Consider the following 25,043-nt stretch of genomic DNA (forward strand, 5'->3'; position numbering starts at 1 on the left):
TAGATTAAATGTCGGGGTCTCTTTTCGAGTTGCCGATAAGGCCAATCTTGTAGCCTGTGGAACTATAGGAATCCCAACCGCATTTCCCGACCGCTGGAGATCATACCATCACAGAAATGTTACAGCACAGGAGGCCATTCGGCCCGTCTTGTCTATGCCAGCCCGAGGACACCCAGGTGTTCTTTCTTTTCTTTTCGAAAATCTTTTTATTGGCTTTTCTCATATTTATAAACAGTTGTTACTTATATGCATTACATTGTTCTTGCCCGCGCTAATTTGCTTTATTTTACAGAGAAGTTTGTTTTGTCGTTCATTTGACTGACTGTATGTATATTTGCTGCCCTCTGGATCGGTCTATGTTATCCTCTCCTTCCTCCTCCCCCCACCCCCATTGGTTTCAACACCCTTCCTCTTCTCTCGTGGTTTCCCCATTTTTCTCCCTCCCCCCCTCCCGGGTTGCGCAGTCCTTTGGTTCTTCATCTTTTTGGTTTTCCCTGGCTTACTCTTCGTTGCTGACCTCGAACAGGTTTCGGAACAGGCCGACGAACTGCCCCCTAGTATCCAGGAAGCCTTCCTCTGACCCTCGGATGGTGAACTTAATCTTCTCCAGGTGGAGAAATTCCGAGAGGTCAGTGAGCCAGTCTGCAGCTGTGGGTGGTGCTGCCGATCGCCAACCGAGCAGGATTCTCCGGCGTGCCATTAGGGAAGCGAATGCAAGGGAATCGGCCCCCTTCCCCATGTGTAGCTCTGGCTGCTCCAATACCCCGAAGGTTGCCACTATTGGGCATGGCTTCACCCTCACCCCCACAACCTTGGACATTGCTTCGGAGAAGGCTGTCCAGAACCCAGCAAGCATGGGGCAAGCCCAAAACATGTGGGTGTGGTTGGCCGGGCCTCCCTGGCACCGCTCACATTTGTCCTCCAGCTCCGGGAAGAACCTGCTCATTCGGGTTCTGGTCAGGTGCGCTCTGTGCACCACTTTGAGCTGCATTAGGCTTAGCCTTGCGCAGGAGGAGGTGGAGTTCGCCCTACTCAGTGCTTCGCTCCAGAGTCCCCATCCTACCTCTGTCCCCAGTTCGTCCTCCCATTTTTGCCTGGTCCCGTCCAGTGGTGTTCGGGCTCCGTCCAGTAGCTGTCCGTATATTTTCCCACATAGCCCCCCCCCCCTTCTCGCTGCTTGTGCCTATCAGGTTCTCTAGTAGTGTGCTTTCTGGGGCCCCGGGGCACCCTCCTATCTCTTTGCGGAGGAAGTGCTTTATTTGGAGGTGTCTCAATTCCTGTCCACTTGATAGTTTCCACTTCCTCGTCAGTTCGTCCAGTGTCGCCAGTCTGTGCCCTATGTAGAAGTCCCCGACCAGCAGTGTGCCCCCGTCCCGCCTCCATCTTTTGAAGGTGGTATCTAGCATGGCTGGGGGAGAATCTGTGATTGCCGCAGATGGGGGCCATAAGGGACATTTTGGTTATCCCGAAGTGTTGTCTCAACTGGGTCCACGTACTCAGCGTGGCCGCTACCACTGGGCTCATTGTGTACCTTGTTGAGGAGGATGGGAGTGCTGCTGTAGCCAGGGCCCAGAGGGTTGTTCCTTTACAGGATGCCTCCTCCATTTGTACCCAATCCGTGTCGGGTTCTTGTACCCATCCCCTCACTTTTTCCGCCGTTGCTGCCCAGTGGTAGTATTGTAGGTTCGACAGAGCCAGGCTCCCTCTGACTTTCCCTCTTTGCAGTGTCGGTTTGGGAATTCTCGGGTTCTTACCTCCCCCACACAAACAGCATGATTAGACTGTCTACGTTTTGGAAAAAGGCCTTGGGGATGAAGATTGGGATGGATGTAAACAGGAAGAGGAACCTTGGCAATATGTTCATCTTGATCGTCGGCACTCTTCCTGCCAGGGAGAGTGGGAGTGAGCCCCACCGTTGAAGGTCTTTTCTTACTTCCTCCACCAGGCTGGTCAAGTTCCACTTGGATCTGTGTCCAGTCTCTGGCTATTTGGATCTCCAGGTAGCGGAATCTGTTCTGGGCCGTTTTGAACGGGAGCCCCTTCAGCTCTGTCCCTCCCCCTTTTGGGTCCAGGTGTTCTTTCTAATCCGACCTTCCTGCACCCGGCCCATAGACCTGTAGTTTACAGCACTTAAGGTGCAGATCCAGGTACTTTTAAAAAGAGTTTAGGGTCTCTGCCTCCACCACCAACTCGAGCCGTGAATTCCAGACTCCCACTGAATCTATGTCCACTGGTTTCAGAATTCTCCACCAAGGGAAACAATTTTATCCTGTCCACTCTATCTCTTCCCCTCATAATTTTGTCCACCTCAATTAAGTCACCCCTCAGCCTTCTTTGCTCCAAGGAAAATAACCCCAACCTGTCCCAATCTCTCCTCGTAGCCACACTTTTCTCGCCCTGAAAACATTCTTGTAAACCTAGGCTTGTAAAGATAGGCTTGCGGTGGACAGGAGTGGGGAACCCCCTGGCAGATTTCTCAACTAGCGCATCAAGGAAAGAGAGCTCCATTTCAAAGGGCAATTTGAGTGAGAAGCCCTTAAAGCTGTGTCAGGAAATTCTTACATGCGGATTCAAATCGAGCAAATGTATCGTAAGAACTAGGAGCAGGAGTACGCCCATTTGGCCACTCAACCCTGCTTTGCCATTCAATACTGATCTTTTGGTGGACTCAGCTCCACTTACCCGCCTGCTCATCATAAGCCTTAATTCCTTTACTGTTTAAAAATCTATCTACCTTTGTCATAAAAACATTCAACGAGGGAGCCTCAACTGCTTCACTGGGCAGGGAATTCCACAGATTCACAATCCTTCGGGTGAAGAAGTTCATCCCCAACTAAATCCTAAAATCTGACCCCCCTTATTTTGAGGCTATGACCCCTAGTTCTAGTTTCACCCACCAGTGGAAACAACCTCCCTGCTTCAATCTTATCTATTCCCTTCATAATTTTATGTTTCTATAAGATCCCCCCTCAATCTTCTAAATTGCAATGAGTATAGTCCCAGTCTACTCAACCTCTCCCCATAAGCCAATCCTCTCAACCTAGTGAATCTCCTCTGCACACCCTCCAGTGCCAGAATATCCTTTCTCAAGTAAGGAGATGAAAACTGTACACAGTACTCTAGGTGTGGCCTCACCAGCACCATATATAGCTGCAACATAACCTCCCTGTTTGTAAACTCCATCCCTCTAACAAGGACAAAATTCCATTTGCCTTCCTAATTACCTGCAAACCAACTTTTTGCGATCATGCACAAGGACACCCAGGTCCCTCTGCACAGCAGCATGCTGCAATTTTTTACCATTTAAATAATAGTATATTTTGCTATTATTCTGACCAAAATGGATGACCTCACATTTACAAACATTGTACTCAATCTTCCGGACCCTTGCCCACTCAATTAAACTATCTATATCCCTCTGCAGACTCTCAGAGTCCTCTGCACACTTTACTCTGCCACTCACTTTAGTGTCACCTGCGAACGTTTGATTCATTGCACTTGGTTCCCAACTCCAAATCATCTACGTAAATTATAAACGTAGCAGAAACGTGCAAGGGGTAGGAGTGATACCAAACAGAATGTGACACCGAACTGATTAGTTGGCAAGTTGACTCTGATTTGTCAAATCCTTGCCATGCGGAATGCATTTGGAAGCACCTTTCACAACGAAAGAAAAGCTCGGGGACAATTGTTCCCTGGTGCATTCCGCATTGTAACATCACTTCCAATCAGAGTCGACATGCCTAGTTTGAATTTAAACAAAAGCTAGGGAGACAACTGTTTGCTGGTGCATTTTCCATGGCAATTCGTCTACTAATCAGCGCACTTTAGTCATACACTATAAATTGTTCCTTTTGAAATTTGGTATTCTGGCATCTGTTCTGATGCAAGCAAGACACAAAACATTGACAGCGTGTCTCTTTTTTCTGCAATACTCAAGTTCTGTACAACCAATGTGACTAATAAAAGAAAGAAGGGAAGAAAGTGTCGACGTTTATATAAATACCTTTCACTACGTCCAAAAACGTTTCACCATCAATGAAGTAATTCTGAGGTGTAGTCACTGTCATAATGCAAGAAAACACACAGCCAATTTGCCAACTATTCAAACATCAAGGGAATTGTCCCAATGTCCTGACCCACGTTTAGCCTTCAACCAACACCCAGCAAAAATAAACTAATTGCTGGCATGTCTTATTGCTGTTTGTGGCTATGCCTCAATCATAATTCAGACACTGAAAGGGTTTAAAATTGAAATGGAGATATTAGATAGGTTATCTATACTTAAAGTTAATGGGCGGGATTCATAGGTATCCGGCGGGCGGGCCATACCGTGGCCAAAGAGTGGCGTGAACCACTCCGACGTTGGGCTGCCAGGAAGGTGCGGAATCCTCTGCACCTTTGGGGGCTAGGCCGGCGCAGGAGTGGTTGGCGCCCCGCCAACCGGCACTGAAGGGCCTCCGCCGGCCGGCGTGAGTTGGCGCATGCTTAGGAGCACCAGCGTGTTCCCAGAACCGCTGGCGTGATTCCTGCGCATGCTCAGGGGGTTTCTTCTCTGCGCCGGTCATGGCAGAGCTTTACAACGGCCGGCGCAGAGGGAAAAGAGTGCCCCCATGACACAGGCCCGGCCGCAGATCAGTGGGCCCCGACCACGGGCCAGGCAGCCGTGCCCCCCCCCCGGGGCCAGATCCACCCGCGCCGCCCCTCCTCCCGAGGACTCCGCAGGCCGCCCGCAGAGCCAGGTGCCGCCGGTAAGAACCTTGTGTAATTTACACCGGCGGGACTGGCCGAAAACGGGCAGCCGCTCGACCCATCAAGAAGCGGAGAATTGCCGGGGGGGGGGGGGGGGGGGGGCGCTGCCAACGGCCCTCTACCGGCGCGGTATGATTCCCGTCCCTGCCAAAAGAACGGTGCTAAAGAATTCGGCAGCCGGCGCGGGGCGGCGGGGTGGGATTCAATCCGCTCTCCGGCGATTCTCCGGCCCGGCGGGGGTTTGGATAATCCCGCCCAATAAATCACCAGGAATAGACCCAAGGATACTGAGGGAACTAAGAATGGAAATTGCAGACGTACTGGCCATAATCTTCCTTCGACTCTGGGATGATCTCAGAGGTCTGGAGAATTGCAAGCCATTACATCCATGTTCAAAACAAGTGTCATGGGGAACTCAGCAATAACAGGCCAGTCAGTTTAACATCAATGGTAGGGAAATGCCTGGAACAATAATTTGGGACAAACCTAATAGTCACATGATCAAATGTGGTTTACTTCAGGATCACTAGCATGGATTTCTTAAGGGTGAATCATGGTTGAGTAACTTGCTGGAATGTTTTGACAAGACGAAAGAAAGGGTTGATGAGCTGTACATGGACTTCCAAAAGGCATTTTATAAAGTATCTCACAACAGACTTGTGGGAAAGGTTGGAGCTCATGAAATAAAAGGACCAGTTGCAATATGGATATAAAATTGACTGAGTGACAGAAATTAGACCATAGTGGCTAATGGATGATTTTCAGGCTGGAGGAATGCTTGTAGTGGGGTCAGTGTTGGGATCCTTGATTTTCATTAAGTCATAGAATCTCTACAGTGCAGAGGGAGGCCATTCAGCCCATCGGGTCTGCACCAACCCTCTGAAAGAGCACCCTACCTGGACCCACTCTCCTGCCTTATTCCCGTAACCCCACCTCACCTTTGGACACTAAGGGGCAATTTAGCATGGCCAAACCACCTAACCTGCACAACTTTGGACTGTGGGAAGAAACAGGAGCACCCAAAGGAACCCACGCAGACATGCGGAGAATGTGCAAACCCCTTGCAGGCAGTCACCCAAGGCCGGAATTGAACCTGGGTCCCTGGCACTGTGAGGCAGCAGTACTAACCAATGTGCCACCACGCCGCCCCTTTTCCTGATACATATTAATGATCGAGGCCTAGCAGTGCATCAAGTTGCAGATTATACAAAATTTGGAAGCATTGAGAACTGTGAGGAGGATAATTTAGAACTTCAAAAGGGCATGGATGAGTATGTAGAATGTGCAGGTGAAGTTTAATGCAGTGAAGTGTGGGGTGATTCGTTTTGGTAGGAAGAAGATGCAAAGGCAATCTTAAAATAAGGGGTGCAAGTCTAAACGGGGTGCAGGAGCAGAGGGGCCTATGTGTATGTGTCCACAGATTGGGAGTGGGTGATCAAACGTAGCGTTGAAGGAGTGCTACATTATGAGAGATAACCATTTCTTTCAAACCAGGCATTAAATCAGCTGCTCACTCAGATGGATGTAAAAGATTGCTCCAGGAGATAGATAGAATGATGAAAGGCCTTGCATTTTCTTTGCACCTTTCAAGATCCCACAGTGTCCCAAAATGCGCTACAGCCAATAACGCACTTTGAGAGTGTTGTTGTGTCAATCTGCTGGTGTCACACCCCATTGTAGGCTTGGATCTTGAAATGAATCTCTCAGGTAAAAATGATTGTGGACAGCATGACCAAGGAACACTGAACTCTCCTGTCTCAAATCCCCTTCGTGCTTCAGTCCTTTAGATTTGTAAAGTACCAATTAGCTGCACTTGACAATGCACACAGGGTTTCACGACCAAATGTAACCTTCAGCTGAAGGAGGGTTAAATGGCAAGTAATAATCAGACCAGTGTGTTCAGATGCAATTCAGTCCCAATTATGAAACTATTCTTTTTTTAGCTTTAGGTAATACGTTCCGTTGTTTTAATTAGCTGTTAAATAGCCAAATTTATTTGAGAGTCAGGCAAGTAGAGTAGATCAGAGTACAGGCCGAGAAGCCAGGAGCAGCCAAACTGAGGTACAACAGCACCACCACTGGTGGAAGGGTATAAATACACTGTGACACGTTTACATGGGAGAAGGGGAAAGATGAAACGAGACAACAGGAAATAAGGGCCGGGGTTCTCCGAGCCTCCGAGCCGCAATGGCGCTCGGCACGGGGGCAGAGAATGGCCGTCAGACCCGCGATCGGGTCAGACGCTGCTCCCACGATTCTCCGGGGACCGGAGAATCGCGGCCAATCACACATGCGCGGTCGACGCGGCGCCAGTCGGGGGCCATTGAAAGAGGCCCCCGCGGCGATTCTTCGACGAAAACTGACTGAGTGGAACCAGGAGTGAACTACGCCGGCGGGAGCTCGGAGTGGCGGGCGGGGGAGACCTCCAGGATGACCAGGCTCATGATCGGGGGCCACTGATCGGCAGGCGCACGATCTTGGGGAGGAGGGGGGCCTATATTGTCAGGGCCTGCCCGCGGTGTGGGTCCGCCATGTTGGATCCGGGGCCAGAATTGCAGGGCCCCGTATCGGCAGCCGGAGCGGCGAGGACTACTCCGGGACCCAGCTAGCCCCCTGCAAAATGGAGAATCACTCTGGACTTTCTCCAGGAAAGTCCAGAGTGATTCGCGCCCGTTTTCTCGCAGGCGTGAGGACATAGCCCCGTTATCAGAGAATTCCACCCAAGCTCTTTGAGACAGGATGTGATGTAAGATGTACAGATTTAACATAAAAATATCAGTGATTTCTATCCTGATATTGTCTGTGTTAGGTGGGACATATTGACACCTAGAGTAACAAATGCAATTAGACTATCGCTCCTGAGTGAGACCTTCCATTGATAATAGCATCAATGCCAATTACATTACTGTAGGCACTTCATCTCCAATAGTTCCTGTCAGACGAATGAATACTGAATGATCCAAGTAAAAATCAGTAATACTGGCACCAGTAATACAGGAGTTCCATTTCAAGGTTCAGAAGAGCAGTTTGGACAGGTTTTGCTCGTATCCTTAATTTCCATGTTTTAGTGGTTTGTCCTTTCAGAGTTACAATAAGGAACATCTTTCTTTTCCTTTTAAATCAGCTGCTAAGTAACTTCTTGTATCTCTACCAAGTGTCCATTTTTCAAAAGAAAAAAAGTTACTTGCAGTGATAAAACACTTGTCAAGAACACAGGATCCAAAGAGTGCTTTACAGCCAATGAAGTACTTCTGAAGTGTAGCCACTATTGCAATGTAGGAAACATGGTGGCCAATTTGTGCAGAGCAAGCTCCCACAAGTGGCAAAGTGACAATCGTCAAATAATCAGTTTTTGTGATGTTGATTGAGGGAGGAATATTGGCCAGGACATTGCAGAGAACACCAATGCTCTTAATCCAACCGTACTTTGTTGGACAGCTGAAAGCATGGACAGGGCCTCGGTTCGATTCATAAAATCATAGAATTTATAGTGTAGAACGAGGCCATTCGCGCCTGCACCAGCCCTGGGAAAGAGTACCCCACTTAAGCCCTTTATCCCTGTAACCCCGCCTAAACTTTTTGAACACTAAGGGCAATTTAAAATGGCCTATCCACCTAACCTGCACATCTTTGGACTGTGGGAGGAAACCCACACACGCAAGCGGAGAACGAGCAAACTCCGCACAGACAGTGACCCAAGCCGGGACTTGAACCTGGGACCCTGGAGCTGTGAAGCAGCAATGCTAACCATTGTGCTACCGTGCTGCCCTTGTGCTACTGAGGATTGTGAGACTTCCAACAGTAGTTGTTCAACACTGGACTGGCGCCCTTAATTTGTGTGTTCAAATCCTGAAGGGACAGCTCTATAACTCAAAGGTTATGCAAGAACTATGGCTGACAATTCTAGATTGATTGGCTATTCCCAGTCAGGATGGTAACTGGGCCTACATCTACCTCAGGTTATTAGATACTACATATTAGTGTCATTGACCCAAAAGGGAGAACTCATTACTTGACCCACAGCGGATATAATACTGGAGTTGCACCATCCTTAGCTCATGTCAATGCTCTCCAGCACTTAGCCAGCAGGAGTGGCAGAGATTTCTCCCCCAAACAAGTGTGGCTCCCTGAGCACGGGGGGAAATATCCCAGCTTATCCCTAGAAGATTCATACTCTGCAGCACTTGCAGGATTTCTTTGTGGCAGACGTATCTGGACAACGATAGGCAGTGAGTGGAACCCGAGATTTTATTTTTCTTTACCACACTCCTGTCACCCCATTCATTGGCCCTGCATCCACTGCTCCGGCAAGGGGGTGGCATCACTGGGGTGCTGGGTGAGTAGAAACAAAATGGCCGCCTGAGCCAAATAAGTACCACCCTGACTGGGATTAGCCAATCAATCTACAATAACTCATATTTCTTTTGGTTCTCAACTACTCAGAAAAATCTTCATAAAGTAATGAAAATGTGCTTGAGGAGCTGCCTGTTAAGAGGTCCACTCAACCACTCCGACCAAAAACCATGGAAATTACCGTCTAGCCTCCCCTGTTCCTGCTTCCATTGGATCGACAGCAGCAACTGGCGGCTCATATTTGATTACAAACAGATTCCACTTGTCACCCATACCCAGATACCTCGCATTCCTGCCTAATTTGTTTCGTACATTCCTGGCTAAACAAACAGCTGTCTTCACTTAAGACAAACACTCATACGCCTGTGCTACCCAGAGCAGTAAACTGACAGCTTTCTGTTTTAAATAAGAAACACCACGAGCGGGGAGAAAGAGAGAGTGTGAGCAGAGGGAGGGAGGAAGAGAGCGAGAATGATTAGGGGAGAGAATGCAACAGGGACCGTAAAGGACTGAGCCAGTCGGCGGGCCCCCCGCGGCGATTCTCCGGCCCGCGATGGGACGAAGTCCCGCCGCTGACAGGCCTCTCCCACTGGCATAGATTAAACCACCTACCTGACCGGCGGGATTGGCGGCGTGGGCGGGCTCCGGGGTCCTGGAGGAGGGGTGCGGGGCGATCTGACCCCAGGGGGTGCCCCCCACGGTGGCCTGGCCTGCGATCAGGGCCCACCGATCGGCGGGCGGGCCTGTGGCGTGGGAACACTCTTTTTCTTCTGCCTTTGCCATGGTCTTCACCATGGCTGAGGCGGAAGAGACCCCCTCCCTTCCGCATGCGCCGGTATGACATCAGCAGCCGCTGACGCTCCAGTGCATGAGCGGACTTTCGTCAGCCAGCGAAGCCCTTTCGGCCCTGGCTTGCATGGTGCCAAAGGCCTTTCATGCCAGCTGGCGGAGTGGAAACCACTCCGACGCGGGCCTAGCCCCTCAATGTGAGGGCTTGGCCCCTAAAGGTGCAGAGAATTCCGCACCTTTGGGGCGGCCCGACGCCGGAGTGGTTCACGCCACTCTGACACACCGGGACCCCCCGCCCCGCCGGGTAGGGGAGAATCCCGGCCAGGAGGCAAGAGAGGGAGGGAAAGCACAAAAGGGTACAAACGAGAGAGAGGATGATTGCAGGCAAGGAGAACAAGAAAAGGTAGATCAAAAAGTGGGGCAGCACAGTAGCACAGTTCGATTCCCGGCTTGGGTCACTATTTGTGTGGAGCCTGCAAGTTCTCATACAAAATGATCAGAGGGTTAGATAGGGTGGACAGTGAGAGCCTTCTCCCGCGGATGGAGGTGGCTAGCACGAGGGGACATAGCCTTAAATTGAGGGGTAATAGATATAGGACAGATGTCAGAGGTAGGTTTTTTACGCAAAGAGTGGTGAGGCCGTGGAATGCCCTACCTGCAACAGTAGTGAACTCGCCAACATTGAGAAGATTTAAAAGTTTATTGGATAAGCATATGGATGATAATGGCATAGTGTAGGTTAGATGGCCTTTAGTTTTTGACTTCCCATGTCGGTGCAACATCGAGGGCCGAAGGGCCTGTACTGCGCTGTATCGTTCTATGTTCTATGTTCTATGTTCTCCCCGTGTCTGTGTGGGGTTCCTCTCGGTGCTCCGGTTTCCTCCCACAGTCCAAAGATGTTCAGATTAGTTGGATTGGCCATGATAAATTGCCCTTAGTGTGCAAAAAGATTGGGTGGGGGTTACTGGGTTACGGGGATAGGGTGGAGATGTGGGCTTAGGTAGGATGCTCTTTCCAAGGGCCGGTACAGACTCGATGGGCCGAATGGCCTCCTTCTGCACTGTAAATTCTATCAAATTCTATGATTGGTTGAGTAATCCATTTGCAGTCCAAAGGACTTAAGGGTGAAAGACAGCGGAATGTCATTTTATGACACATGAACTGTGGAGGGTCATAGAGCCAAAGTGGACAGATGGAATCAAGATACAGCTCAGCCATATCTTAAATGAATGGCAAACAGGCCCAAGGGGCTGAATGGTCTCCAGCTGCTCCTCTGACTCAACTGCAGGTTATTCCGATCGCAGAGTGGGTTACTAAGTGTTTTACAGAGGCGAATATTGTGATTTCGCATTCCTCGGGCAATGATTTCCTGAGAATATGACATGGAAATCTGAGCATGGTGGCCATTTTATTGTCTGCTCAACTTTCTGTCTGTTAAAATGAATCACCAGGCTGAGGACTGGCAGTGCAAATAAAACATAGCTCATGTTACACTGCTGCAAAGCAGAAATTAGAATTGTATAATATATCACTAATCAGGGCCATTTCGCTCACAGCAATCTTTAAAACTCTTCGTCTCCCCATTGCCAGTGGCTAAACTGCTCAAGGTGAACCAAGACCATGAGCATGAAATTACATCAAATCTGCAGCACACAAACAGGCCATTCAGCCCTGCTGTACTGTGCTGGTACTTATGCCTATGCCTGATATGTGCCTCCTCCTTAGGCACCACCTTACAAACCTACACCCTCTGCCACCAAGAAGGATAAGGGCAGCATTCGCACGGGAACACCACCAATGACAAGTTCATCTCCAAATCACTCACCATCTTGGAAATATGTCGCCATTCCGTCACTGGTTCAAAATCCAGGGACCCCCCTCCCTAACAGCACTGTGGATGTACCTACACCACATGGACTGCAGCGGTTCAAGAAGGCAGGAGCTCACCACCATCTTTCCCAAGAGCAATAGGGATGGACGATAAATGCTGGTCTAGCCAGCAACGCCAACACCCAGTGAAGAAAGGATATTTAAAAAGTCCGTAGAGGAATCCTCCGTCAGTGGGATTCTCGCACCCATGCCCGCGGGTTTCCCGATGGCTTGGGGTGGTCACAATGGGCAACTCCATTGGCCGGCTGCAGGAACAGAGAATCTCGCTGCCGGCGAGGGCGGGCCGCGTAGGAAAACGCGGCTGGCGGAGCAGACAATCCCGCCCCCATCTGTTTATGGCCCCTAACTTCGGACTCACCCCACAAGTGGAAACACCTCCCCTGTGCCGACACATTGCTGTTGCTGTGTGCCTCTCACAAAGGTCACCTCCTGGCTGACTAGATGACACTCTGACGGGAACAATGACACATTTGTCTGTGATAATGTCACATGTGGAGTCTCCACTTATCCAGTGGCCTGAATGCTGTTAAAAAAAATTATTTTTGATCACCATGCAGCCATTTCAAATTCAGACAAATTCATAGAAAATAAACATGGGACAATCGGAGCAGGAGTAGGCCATTCAGCCCTTCGAGCCTGTTCAAACCATTCAACATGATCATGGCTGATCCTCTATCTCAACATCATTCTCCCACGCTCTCCCCATACCTCTTAACATCTGTAGAGTCCAGCAATCCATCTATTTCCTTCTTCAATATATTCAGCGACTTATCTTCCACAGCTTCCTGCAGTAGTGAATTCCACAGTCTCACTTCCCTCTGAGTGAAGATGTTTCTCAGCTCCATCCTAAATGTCTTACCCTTTATCCTAATTCCTTGTTCTAGACCTTTCAATTAGTTTCAATGAGATCCTCACTTCTTCTAAACTCCAGTGAGAACAGGCCCAGTCGACCCAATCTCCCCTCACACAAAAATCCTGCCATCCCAGGAATCAGCCCAGTGAACCTTCGCTGCACCCACTCGATGGCAAGTATATAGTTCCTTAGATAAGGAGACCTGGTTTAGCACAGGGCTAAATTGCTGGCTTTGAAAGCAGGCCAAGGCAGGCCAGCAGCACGGTTCAATTCCCGTAGCAGCCTCCCCAAACAGGTGCTGGAATGTGTCGACTAGGGGCTTTTCACAGTAACTGCATTGAAGCCTACGCGTGACAATAAGCGATTTTCATTTCATTTCATTTTTCAAAACTGCACACAATACTCCAGGTGTGGTCTCACTGAACAGCTGCAGTAAAACATCCTTGCTCTCCATCTCAATAATTTGCCTTAAAATCCCATGTACATTGTCAGAATGGCAACATATAAAGACCGGAACTAAAACTATTATATCTTCCAGTGAGAATTCATAGTGTTGTAAAATGACATAATACAGTGGAGACTTTTCATCCCATTGTGTCTCTGTCAGCTTTTTGAAAGAACTATTCAATTGCTCTGCTCTCTCCCCGTGGTCCTGCAAATATTTTCCTTCCAAATATTTATCCAATTCCCTTTTGAAAATATATTATTCCATCTGCCTCCATCACCCTTTGAGGCAACGTATCACAGATCACAACTCACTGCGTTAAACTACATTTTCCTTATCTCTCATCTGGTCCTTTTAAATCTGCACTGTCTGGTTCCAGTCCTTATTTAGGCTATCAAAACACCTCGGACACCTCGATCAAATCAAACCGTAACCTAACTCTGTTCTGAGGAGAACAACGCCAGCTTCTTCCACATAGCTGCTGAAGTCAGTCACGCTGTCACCATTCCAGTAATTCTCTTCCCCACCCCCTCCAAGGCCTTGACATCCTTGATGCCCAAAGATGAACGCAATACTCTAGTTGACGCTGAACCAGAGTTTTCAAAGGCTGGGCCTTAATTACAAAAGAAAAATGAACAGACTGACCCACAAAGCTGGAGGACGGCTTTAGACACCGAGGACGGCTTTTCCTGGCCACCCAGCCAGAATTCCCCGTTGACTGCACCCCTCATCGCCGGGAAACCACGTGCGCCGCGGCGGGGGACCGGAATTTTCCGCTGGCATGAACAGCCGGTAAATCTCGCCCTTGATATCAATTAGCGAAACCTCGGGTAAATATTAACTAGCTGGCTGTTTCCTTTTCTGTGACAGAAATCATTGACACTAAAGAGTTCCTCCCTATTTTACAGAACCAGATACAGTCTTTGTTTCCTCACTGAAATGATCTTGCAGCGTTTCCCCTTTAAGTTAACTCTTTATCTGCTGCTCTCTCAAAAGCACAGAAAGAGTCAGGAGGCGGTTCAATGCCCCGTCATTCAGAACACGGGGTACAGAATAAACAAGCAACAGCCACAATTTCTAATCTAAAGCTTCACTTTTTGCAGCCAAGCGGGCAATTTGAGTGTGGGTGCGTCACAGCCTGATCCTTTTCTTCCTGAATACCAAAATCCTGTGTATTATCTGGAGGTGATCACCAGGTTAGTGGTCAGAAGAGAGAGTCTTGCCCAATAACTTTGTTCCCTGTTGCTGAGAAGGTGAGGGATTGGTGTAGGGGGCCAGGGGCTATGTGGATGAGGATGGAGGCAGGCGACACGGTAGGACAGTGATTAGCACAGTCGCTTCACAGCTCCAGGGTCCCAGGTTCGATTCCCGACTTGCGCCACTGTCTGTGCAGAGTCTGCATGTTCTCCCCGTGTCTACATGGGTTTCCTTCGGGTGCTCCAGTTTCCTCCTACAGTCCAAAGATGTGCAGATTAGGTGGATTGCCCATGCTAAATTGCCCCTTAGTGTCCAATAAAGGATAGGTGGAGTTACGGGGGTTTAACTGGGTTACGGGGATAGGTGTGGGCTTAAGTCGGGTGCTCTTTCCGAGGGCCGGTGCAGACTCGATGGACCAAATGGCCTCCTTCTGCACTGTAAATTCTGTGATGTATGTTGTAGGGGGTCAGGGTAGTGGGCCCTGGAAACGGCACCGCTCCCGTTTGCCTCATGGAAATACTCGGGTAGTCCAGTGGTGGTGGTCACGATGAAGATGTGGAGGCAATGTCGACAGCACTTTAGGTTAGGGACAGGGTCGAAACTGATGCCGATCCAAGGGAATCATGTGTTTTAACTGGTGAGGCTGAATGGCAGGTTTTGGGATGGGAGGAGTGAGGGGAGATGAAAATGAAGGACTTATTTATAGGAGGGTAGTTTGCGAGTTTGGAAGAATTGACGGAGAAGTTTGGGATTCCACGGAGGAATTTAGGAATATGCAGGTGCGGGATTTCGCGAAGGTTTTCCCAACTTTTCCCATGGCACCAGCCTCCTCATTTTCTAAAAAAAAAATGTAGCTTACCCAATTATTTTTTTTTCCAATTAAGGGGCAATGTAGCGTGGCCAATCCCCCTACCCTACATATCTTTGGGTTGTGGGGGTGAAACCCATGCAGACACGGGGAGATTGTGCAAACTCCACAGGGACAGTGACCCAGGGGCTGGGATTCGAACCCGGGTCCTCAGTGCCATAGTCCCGCCCTCCTCGTTGTTGAGGGGTGTTGTCGGTGATGGGCCTGGGGGGGTGGGGGTCATCTTGGCGATCTATGGGAGGAATGTGGAGGAGAATACGGTGTCGTTGAAGGGTGTTAAGGTCACTTGGGAGGAAGAGCTGAGGATGGCGTTGGAGGAGTGTTTGTGGTGTGAAGTGTGGTGGAAGGTGAATGCCTCAACCTCATGTGCAAGGCTGAGTTTGATAGAGCGAAAGGCGGTACACAGAGTGCACCTGGGAAAGTCAAGGGTCAGCCGCTTGTTTGAGGGGGCGGAGCACACTTGCGAACAGTGTGGGAGGGGTCTGGCCAATCATTACATATGTTCTGGTCCTGCCCAAAGTCGGAGAAACTTTGGAGGTCGTTTTTCAACACGATGGCGGCAATCCTGCACGTGGATATGGAGCCCAGTCCCCTGGGGGCCATATTTGGAATGTCGGACTTGCCGGAGCTGCAGTCGGGAGCAGGGGCAGATGTTTTAGCCTTCGCCTCGCTGTCTGCTCGCTGGTGGGTCCTGTTGCGATGGGGATCAGTTCTCTCTGCCCTATGCCTCAGTGTGGCTGGGGGACTTGATGGAGTCCCTGTACTTGGAGAAGGTTAAGTTCATTTTGGCGGGGCTGTGTGAGGGGTTCCACAGGGGTGGAGTCTGTTTATGTTTCACTTTAAAGAGTTGGCTACCATCAGCTGCTAAGGGTGAGGGGAGGGGGGGGGGGGATTGATGAGTAGGTGGGAATGGGGGATGCCGCTTTGTTTTGAGTTACTGGGGTGTTGAAGGATGGCGGTGGCGGGAGTGGTGTTTGGTGTTTTTTGTTGTACTTTGTTGTGTTGTATATTTAAAATGTTCAAAATCGAATAAAAATATTTTTTGAAAAATTTGCTCGGATTAGGGAAAGGGAATGGGGCAAGGGAGGAGGCTGGAGCTGACTGTCGATCCACCTGGGAAATGCCCTGGAATTGAAGCTAGGAATTTTCTAGCTGCCTGGACTCAGCTCCCCAATCCTCTGTGTCAGTCGTAGCTCAGTTTGTTACAATCTATATATCTATCTCACTGGTTAAGCAAATGTCCTGTTAGTTCCAGCAATCAGCAAAGTCCCAGGTGCCCGGTTGTCAGTTCGGATTTGCAGCAAAAATGTTTCCTTTTGAAAGCTGAGGGGAAAGTTCACACACGATTCTCTTCCCCAGAAATTTGCGGGCCATTATTTTCATTTTTCTTCACCAGTTCAAATACAAAGCTCGAAAGTATTTACAATACAGGCACAAGCCATTCAACCCAACTGCTCCATGACGGTGTTCATGCTTGATGCGCTGCTCCTCACAGCTTCCTTCATGGTAACCCCAAAAACACTCTCTCAAATCCTTAGCTAACTTACCTTTAAATGCATCTGTGCCACTCGTCTCAACTATTCCATGAGTTCCACATTCTCTGTGTGAGGAGGTTTGTCCCTATTTGATTTATTAATGGCCATCTTATGTTAATGGCCCTTAGTTCTGGTCTCATCTCTGAGTGGAAGCATCTTCTCCATGTGCTTCTCATAAACTTAAAGTCCTTTTCGCAGGCCACCTCTCAGTCTCCTCTTTTCAAGAGAAAAGTGCCCCAGCCTATTCTATCTTTCCTGATAGGTAGATACACCCTTGCAGTTCTGGTACCATTCTGGTAACTCTTTTTTCTTTGCTTCTTCTCCAGTGCCTCTATATCCATCTTATAATGTGGAGACTGGAACTGTGCAAAGTGATCCAAGTGCCATCTAACTGAAGTTCTAAACAAGTTCAACATCTCTGCTTCTCACTTCTACTCCTCCAGGAAAGAATTGCTTTTCAGATGGTCTTTGTAACTTGCATTGTTGCTTTTCAGGATTTGTCTGTCTATGCACACAGTTTGTTCCTGTGCCTTGTTTAGAATCTTGTTTAGAATTCCCGTACCAGCCTCCCCGAACAGGCATCGAAATGTGGCGACTAGGGGTTTTCACAGTAACTTCATTGAAGCCTACTTGTGACAATAAGCGATTATTATTCTTATAATCTCTACAGTGCAGAAGGAGGCCATTCAGGCCATTGGATCTGCACCGACCCTCTGAAAGAGCACCCCAGCCAGGCCTATTCCCCCACCCTATTCCCGCACCTCCACCTAACATGCTCACTAAGGGGCAATTTGAAGGGCCAATGAAACTAGCCTGTACATCTTTGGAGGGTGGGAAGAAACCGGAGCACCCGGAGGAAACCCACGCAGACACAGGGAGAATGTGGAAACTTCACACAGACTGTCACCCAAGGCCGGAATTGAGCCTGGGTCCCTGGCGCTGTGAGGCAGCAGTGCTAACCACTGTGTGACCATGCCGCCCCATCCCAGTGGGGCACTTACTGTCTAAGGATTATGTGGCTTCTCTAACATATAACCTTGTAATAACCTATACTGAATCTCATTTGCCAATTACATTCTCTTTCTGCAAGTATATTGATATTTTCTGTTGCAGTCCTCCTCTGTATTGGCTTATATTCCCCTTCACCCCCAGACCTGGGAGATTTGAACTTTGACCTTCACAGGGCCATATAGGTGTGTGCTTTCAAGGAAATAGGATTTAGTGGCCAAGGAAGCCAGCGGTAGGAAGGAAAAGATTTATTACTTTTAACAACAATCTGCCCACGGCAGTAACTATCTGCAATCACAGCCAATGTTGGGACAACCAACATACTGGTCCCTACTCAGGCCCACCTTTTATGCTCGATTCCAACGAGCCCCCTACCTGGGAAGTTCACGCTCCACGAGCCTTACGGGGACATTGATAATGGTTTCCCCATGAGCCTCATGGGGTTATAACTGGGGTGCCACATTCAAAGTTTAAAGCAGCACTCTTGCTACCAAGCATAAAACCACCAGCTACTGATACTAGTTAACCAAGATGTTCTGACAGCACCATTCGGCCCATCGTGTCACGTGCTGGCTCCACGAATGAGCGACCCAATCAGTCCCACAACCAACCCCTCACCTGTTCTTTCACCACAGCCTCCAAATACTTTTCTTCCTTTTCCAACTCCCTTTAGAAAGTTGCTATCGAATCTGCTTCCACCTTCCCTTCACGCAGTGAATTCCAAAACACAACTCACTGACTTACTGATTGTTTTTTTTCCCCTTTAGGTACTCTGACTAAATCCTCCTTGATTTTGAACACCTCATCAAAACCTCTCATTAACATTCTCTGTTCCAAGGAGCGACTTAAGACTTAATCAATTGAGAACACCCTCTTACAGGCTTCAAGAAATTCATACAAGATATTCTGGACAGTAAGTATAAACTTAAAGGTCTTAAAGTCTTCATTTGCAGGGCTCCGTGTGAATGTTGCCATGGTAATAGGGTGATTTTTGGGGTAGGCACCAGTAGATACATAGTACACTCTGTACATCGCGGGATCCCCTGGCCTGGAGGTCGAAGGTCAGATAATACATGTAAGTGTAGGCTGCAGAGGCCTTGTACGTTTATGTTCTGTTACTGATACATTAAGTTTACAACAAAGATACTGGTCATCCTGCCACATAAAAACAAAACAAGCCCTTGTGAAGCAATATGGACATCCCACAATAAACAGTCCTTCAGCGAAAGGCACCCAAGCAACGAGATGTTTCTAACCATCGACAGGTCGGCCCCATTTATTATCCCTTCGTTCCTCCACTCATAACAGGACTGAGATCATGGATCGGGGGGTTGATGGCCTTGGAGGAGTAAACCCGCTCTGCACCTCAACCCACCAGCCCCATTCACCTCAAACACGAGCCACTCCTCCCCAGGTAAACAGATAGCGCTAACACTCAGCGGAGAAACAGTCTCCAGTCCAAAGTGAGTACAGATTACTCTGCGCCCCTGTTACCAGGCTGGGATGAACCCCCTGTCGCACACATTCAAAATCCACCAGGCTGGGAGCCAAGAGCCCAGCGGGAAAGCACATCCCTTACCTGTCGATGATAACTGGGTCAGAGGGTGTTTCATTCCGGTTTCCGCAGCTCTTCTTATCACAACATCGGCTATAACGGAAACAGAAATGAGCCGTAAGTTAGCGTCATCAGATTATCAAAGGGACAGTTGACACACATGGGGTAATGAATGGCACTCAATCAACCACATCAAAAAATATTTATTTTTGGTGCATTTGCACCCACCAATACTCTTAGGAAGGGAGCACCAGGATTCTCACCCAGTGACAGTGAATGAATGAGGATAGAGTTCTAAGCCAGGGTGTTATGTAGCTATTTTTGTTCTTTCATGGGATGTGGCCATCGCAGGCTGGGCCAGTATTTATTGCCCATCCCTAATTCCGCTTGAGCTGAATGGTTCCAACCATTCCAGAGGTCAGTTAAGAGTCAACCATATTACCGTGGATCTGGAGGCACATGTAGGCCAGACCAGATCAGGATGGCAGATTTCCTTCCCTAAAGGACATAATTGAACCAGATGGGCTTCGACGGCAATCGGCAATGGTTTCATTGTCACCATTCGCCTTACAATTCAAGTTTTGTTTTATTGAATTTAATTTCCTGCCGTGGTGGGATTCGAACCCAGGTCCCCAGAGTATTCTGGGTCTCTGGATTGCTCGTCCAGTGACAACACCACTACACTACCACCTACCATAAGGAGGGGGACCTGCAGGTGGTGGAGTTTCCATGTGTCTGCTGCCCTTGTCCTTTTAGGTGGGTTTGGAAGGTGCTGTTGAAGGAGCCTTGATGAGTTCCTGCATCTTGTAGATGGTACACATGGCTACCATGCTTCATTGGTTGTAAAGGCAGTAAATGTCCAATATTTTAGATGGGGCACCAATAAAGAGGGTGCTCTATCCTGGATGAAGTTGTGATGTTATAGTGTAGGAAATGTAACAGCCAATTGTATTTATTAAGCTCCCACAGACTGCACTGCGATAACAACCATAGAATAGAATATACAATGTAGAAGGAGGCCATTCGGCCCGTCGAATCTACACCAGCCTTGAAAGAGCACCCTACCCAAGCCCACACCTCCAACTTATCCCCATAATCAGTAACCCCACCTAACCTTTGGACACTATGGGGTAATTTAGCATGGCCAATTCTCCCCGTGTCTGCGTGGGTTTCCTTTCTCCCCCTGTCTGCGTGGGTTTCCTCAGGGTGCTCTGGTTTCCTCCCACAGACCAAAGATGTGCATTAGGTGGATTGAACATGATAAATTGCCCTTAGTGTCCAAAAAGGATAGGTGGGGTTACTGGGTTACGGGGATAGGTTGGAAGTGTGGGCTTAAATGCGGTGCTCTTTCCTAGGGCCGGTGCAGAGTCGATGGGCCAAATGGCCTCCTTCTGCACTGTAAATTCTATGATCTTTGGACTGATAATCATTTTCTTTTGCGATGTTAAGGGCTAGGATTCTGGGGATAAGTGCTTTGCTCTTCTTTGAACTCATGCATCTCTTGCAGCCACCATAGAGGTAAGATGGGGATCTCACCTTCATTCTCAAAGACAGTTGAGGATAGAATGTTTAAGTTGTCTGGGAGATATGAAGGGTAATAGCTAAGATGGGGCACACAGAAAATAATACAGTTGGTACCCATTTAGATAGCCAATAATAGGCCATTTGGAGAATTACATTCAGCATCATAGGCAATCTGAAGTTCCTGCATCACAACAATGAAGGAACGGAAGTGCGTTGCAATTCTCTAAGGTCATGATGATTGAATCTCATGACCATACTCTTAAGAGTTGCTCATATCGTGTGCACAACGGTAGCACACGTGGCTAGCACTGTGCCAGGGTCAGACTCCCAGGTTTGATTCCCCGCTGGGACACTGTGCGGAGTCTGCATGTTCTCCCCGTCTGCATGGGTTTCCTCCGGGTGCTCCGGTTTCCTCCAACAGTCTAAAGACAGACAGGTTGGGGGGATTGGCCATGCTAAATTGCCCTTAGTGTCCAAAAAGATTAGGAGGGGTTATTGGGTTACGGGGATAAGGAGGAAGTGAGGGCTTAAATGGGTCGGTCAGACTCGATGGGCCGAATAGCCTCCTTCTGCACTGTATGTTCTATTTTCCAGTTTATCAAACTGGACCACTGCCTCAAGATGGTCATCTGGATGCAAAATGAGACATGGACACTGTTGGTTCAAGCACCCCCCCCCCCCCCCCACCCCCCAGTTGTTTGAGTGAGCAAGGGGATAAGTGTACACTCCCCATGGGCAAAGCCGCCACCTTTCGGCTCGGTTCGTGGGGTCTCAACAAAGAACAATTCAGCACAGCAACAGGCCCTTCGGCCCTCCATGCGTGTACCGGTCATGATATCACCCTTGGCCAAAACCTTACAAGCAGAGTTCCTTTATAAAGGAGGGTCCACCATCAAGAAAGCTCAGAAATCCTGCCACTGTCTTTAATGCTGCTTTGCCACAAACCCACACTCAAAGAGAGGCCTCACCATTTAGGGGAGATGGTGGCAATGTCAATGGACTTATAATCTCATGCCCCAGGTGAATGCTGCACTGACACACGTTGAAATCACGGGGACGATTCTCCGAGCCCCGCACCGCAACCGCGCCATGACACCCCGACGCCGGCACGCGATTCTCCGAGGTGTGGAGAATCGGTGCATTTAGCGATTTGGGCAAACAGAGAATCCCGCCCACAATGTTTTGGCCTCAACTACTTCCTGTGTAATAAATTCCACAGGCTCATCACTCTCTGAGTGAAGAAATTTCTCCTCATCTCTGTCTTTAATGGCGCAGCACATATCCTCAGTCTGTGCCCCCTGGTTCTGGACACACCCACCATTGGGAATATCTTTCCTGCATCTACCCTGTCCAGTCCTGTTAGAATTTTATACATTTCTATGAGATTCCCCCCTCATTCTTCTGAACTCCAGTGAATATAATCCTAACTGCCTCAATCTCTCCGCCTATGTCTGTCCCACCCATCCCAGGAATCAGTCTGGTAAACGTTCACTGCACTCCCTCTATAGCTAGAACGTCCTTCCTCAGGTAAGGAGACTAAAACTGCACACAATGTCCCAGTGTGGCCTCAACAAGGCCCTGTATAATTGCAGCAACACATCCCTGCTCCTGTACTCGAATCCTCTCGCTATGAAGGCCAACATACCTTCAGCCTTCTTTACTGCCTGCTGTACCTACATGCTTACCTTCAGCGACTGGTATACGAGGACACCCAGGTCTTGTTGCATGTTCCCCTCTCCTAATTTATGGCCATTGAGATAATAGTCTGCCTTGCCATTTTTTGCTACCAATGTGGATAACTCACATTTCTCCAAATTATACTGCATCTGCTATTCATTTGCCCACTCACTCACAATATATATTGTGAATAGCTGGAGTCCCAGCGTTGAGGCCTGCAGTACCCCACTACCCCCTTCCTCAAAAGGCATTGGAAGCAGTGGGCGTGATTCTCCGATCGTGGGACAGAGTGTCCGCACCGCCGTGAATGCCGTCGCGTTTCACAACGGCGCGAAACGTGCGCGGGCACAAGTGATTCTCGTCAGCGACCAGCGACCGGCGCTGCGCCAAACGTGCCAGCGCAAATGCCGCCGATTCTCCGCACCTTGGAGAATCACGCGCCGGCGTCGGGGTTGCGTGGCGCAGCACGGCTATTCTCCGGCCCGGCGCGGGGCTGGGAGAATCGCGCCCAGTGTCTTTGAATATTTATAAAACAGAGCGGGATAGGTTCTTGATTAACAAGGGGGTGAAAGGTTATCAGGGGTTGGCAGGAATGTGGGGTTGAAGTTACAATCAGACTAGTCATGATCTTATTGAATGGCGGAGCAGTCCTGAGGGAGCGGGTGGCCTACTCCCGCTCTTAGTTTGTACGTTCATATGTTCGGATGATGAGGAAGCAGTGTAGGTCAGTGAGCACAGAGGGTTGTGTGACTCCCTGTACCAGAAGGCAGTGCAGGTGGGGGACACTGAATATTTTTTAAGGGGAGATAGACAGATTCTTGTTAACCAAGAAATTCAAACGTTATCTTGGGTGGGCAGGAATGTGGTACGCACACCACAAACAGATCAGCCATGATCTCACTGAATGGCGCAGCAGGCTTGAGGGGCCGAATGGCATATTTCTGCTCCAATTCTGTACCTTCATATGGAGATGATGGATGCACAGGATTTAGAACACGTTAGAGTGTAAGCAATGGAGCTTGGCTGAGTTGACGTCTGTGAAAGTGAACACCACAATTCAGGTGTTTTTGTGTTGACAGCAGGTGTCTCTGTCCACTTGACACAAATATTTGGCATTGTGTTGAAAGGGCACAGACCTGAAGCATGAACGCTGGTTTGCTCTCCACTTCCAACTGGCAGACCTGCTGAGCAGGTCCAGCATTTTCTATTTTTACTGGATATTTTATGATGTCTCTGACAGATTGCAGACCTTCGGACAAGTTTCAAGTCATTTCCATTTGTACCGCTATCTGCCTGTGTCGAAGTTCCATCTTCAGCTCTCGGGGTTAACACATTCCTCTGTCTAGAGACAAGCTTGAAGCTGCAAGCTGGACTGCCTCAGTTAGATTCCAGCCCATTACATAATGTTGGGTATCAGTAACTCTATGGCCTGAATTTTGTGCACCCCCCCCCCCCAACCACCCCATGTGAGTTTTGAGGGATGGAAGGATCCTGCCTCCTCCACCTGGCCGTGATTTTCCGGTGGGATGGGCAGCATCTCAGATAGGAAATCCACCCTTGCCTCGATTAAGGCCCTTAAGTAGTTGATTAATGGCCATTTAAGGGACTTATCAGTCCAGTCTCAATTTTCAGGTTGGCGGACTCCAGATAATTGAAGGTGGCAAATAAATAAACTTAACATTCTCGATCTCAGGCAGGAAGGTGGGATGGGGGGGTGGGGGGGGGAGGGGGGGGGGGGGGGGGGGGGGGGGGGGGGGAGGGGGGGGGGGGAGAGGGGCGGGGGGGGGGTGCAGCAGGGCACCTCAATCGGAAGTCCCCTTCTGACTCGCCGCCCTCCCCTCACGGACTGGATATCTCAGAGCCTCTCTCCTCATATCCTCCGATAACCTAATTACACCCCTCCCCCATAGCAACCTCCCTACCTTACTCTCCCCGGGACCCCTGGCACTTAGGTTCACATCAGCCCCTGAACTTAGCCACAGTATCGTGCTGCAGCACCTCTTAGTCTGGATGGGCTGAAGATTTGTTGGCCGATCTGATTGGTCGACAGCTCTTCCAAGCACAGGTCGAAGTATTGCCTGTTGCCAATCAAAGAGAGTTAAGTGCTGTCAATTTCCAGCTCAGCACTTCTAAATCACTCAAGTGTGAAGGGGCCTGATTGGAATGCACTTAACTCTCTTTGAGGTGGTTGATGGTGTAAACATTGTGGTTTCAGCACAGGCTTACTCATCAATGAAGAAGATGAATGAAGTCAAGCTAACAGCTGGTTTCTGGAAGCTCTGAATCATTGCACACTGCCAGAAATGAATGAATGGCTTGTGGATAATGGATCTGAGTGGTTTAAACACAGTTCATATAAGTTTGTTTTTCAGGAATGGCCATGTGGTTCTTTCAGGTAAATGTTACAGCTGTAATTTGTTCTGCTGCTCCTGTCTGGATTGCTCGCTAGCTTCCAGCCGGTAATCTATTTTCTGGGGGTCCCTTGGGGCGGGGGGGGCGGGGGGGGGGGGGGGGGGGGGTCCTTCTTCTTAGGGGGCCCAGGTGGGGATTTCTTTAGTTAGGGGGCCCTGTGGGTGGTCCCTTTAGTTAGGGGGCCC

General features: G+C 49.1%; 1 protein-coding gene across 5 annotated transcripts in view; it reads right to left on the minus strand.

Annotated features, from left to right (window-relative positions):
• The window catches only part of LOC119963843 (transcription factor COE3-like), a 519,394-nt gene that overhangs the window by 417,584 nt on the left and 76,767 nt on the right, over positions 1 to 25,043 (minus strand). For all 5 annotated transcript variants that reach the window (XM_038793191.1, XM_038793187.1, XM_038793188.1 and 2 more), the window contains exon 6: positions 19,270 to 19,338. In XM_038793191.1, the coding sequence (XP_038649119.1) occupies positions 19,270 to 19,338 (69 nt within the window). The remainder of the gene's footprint in view (positions 1 to 19,269; positions 19,339 to 25,043) is intronic.

Source organism: Scyliorhinus canicula, chromosome 3 (assembly GCF_902713615.1).
Source record: "Scyliorhinus canicula chromosome 3, sScyCan1.1, whole genome shotgun sequence".
In the NCBI taxonomy this organism is placed as follows: domain Eukaryota; kingdom Metazoa; phylum Chordata; class Chondrichthyes; order Carcharhiniformes; family Scyliorhinidae; genus Scyliorhinus; species Scyliorhinus canicula.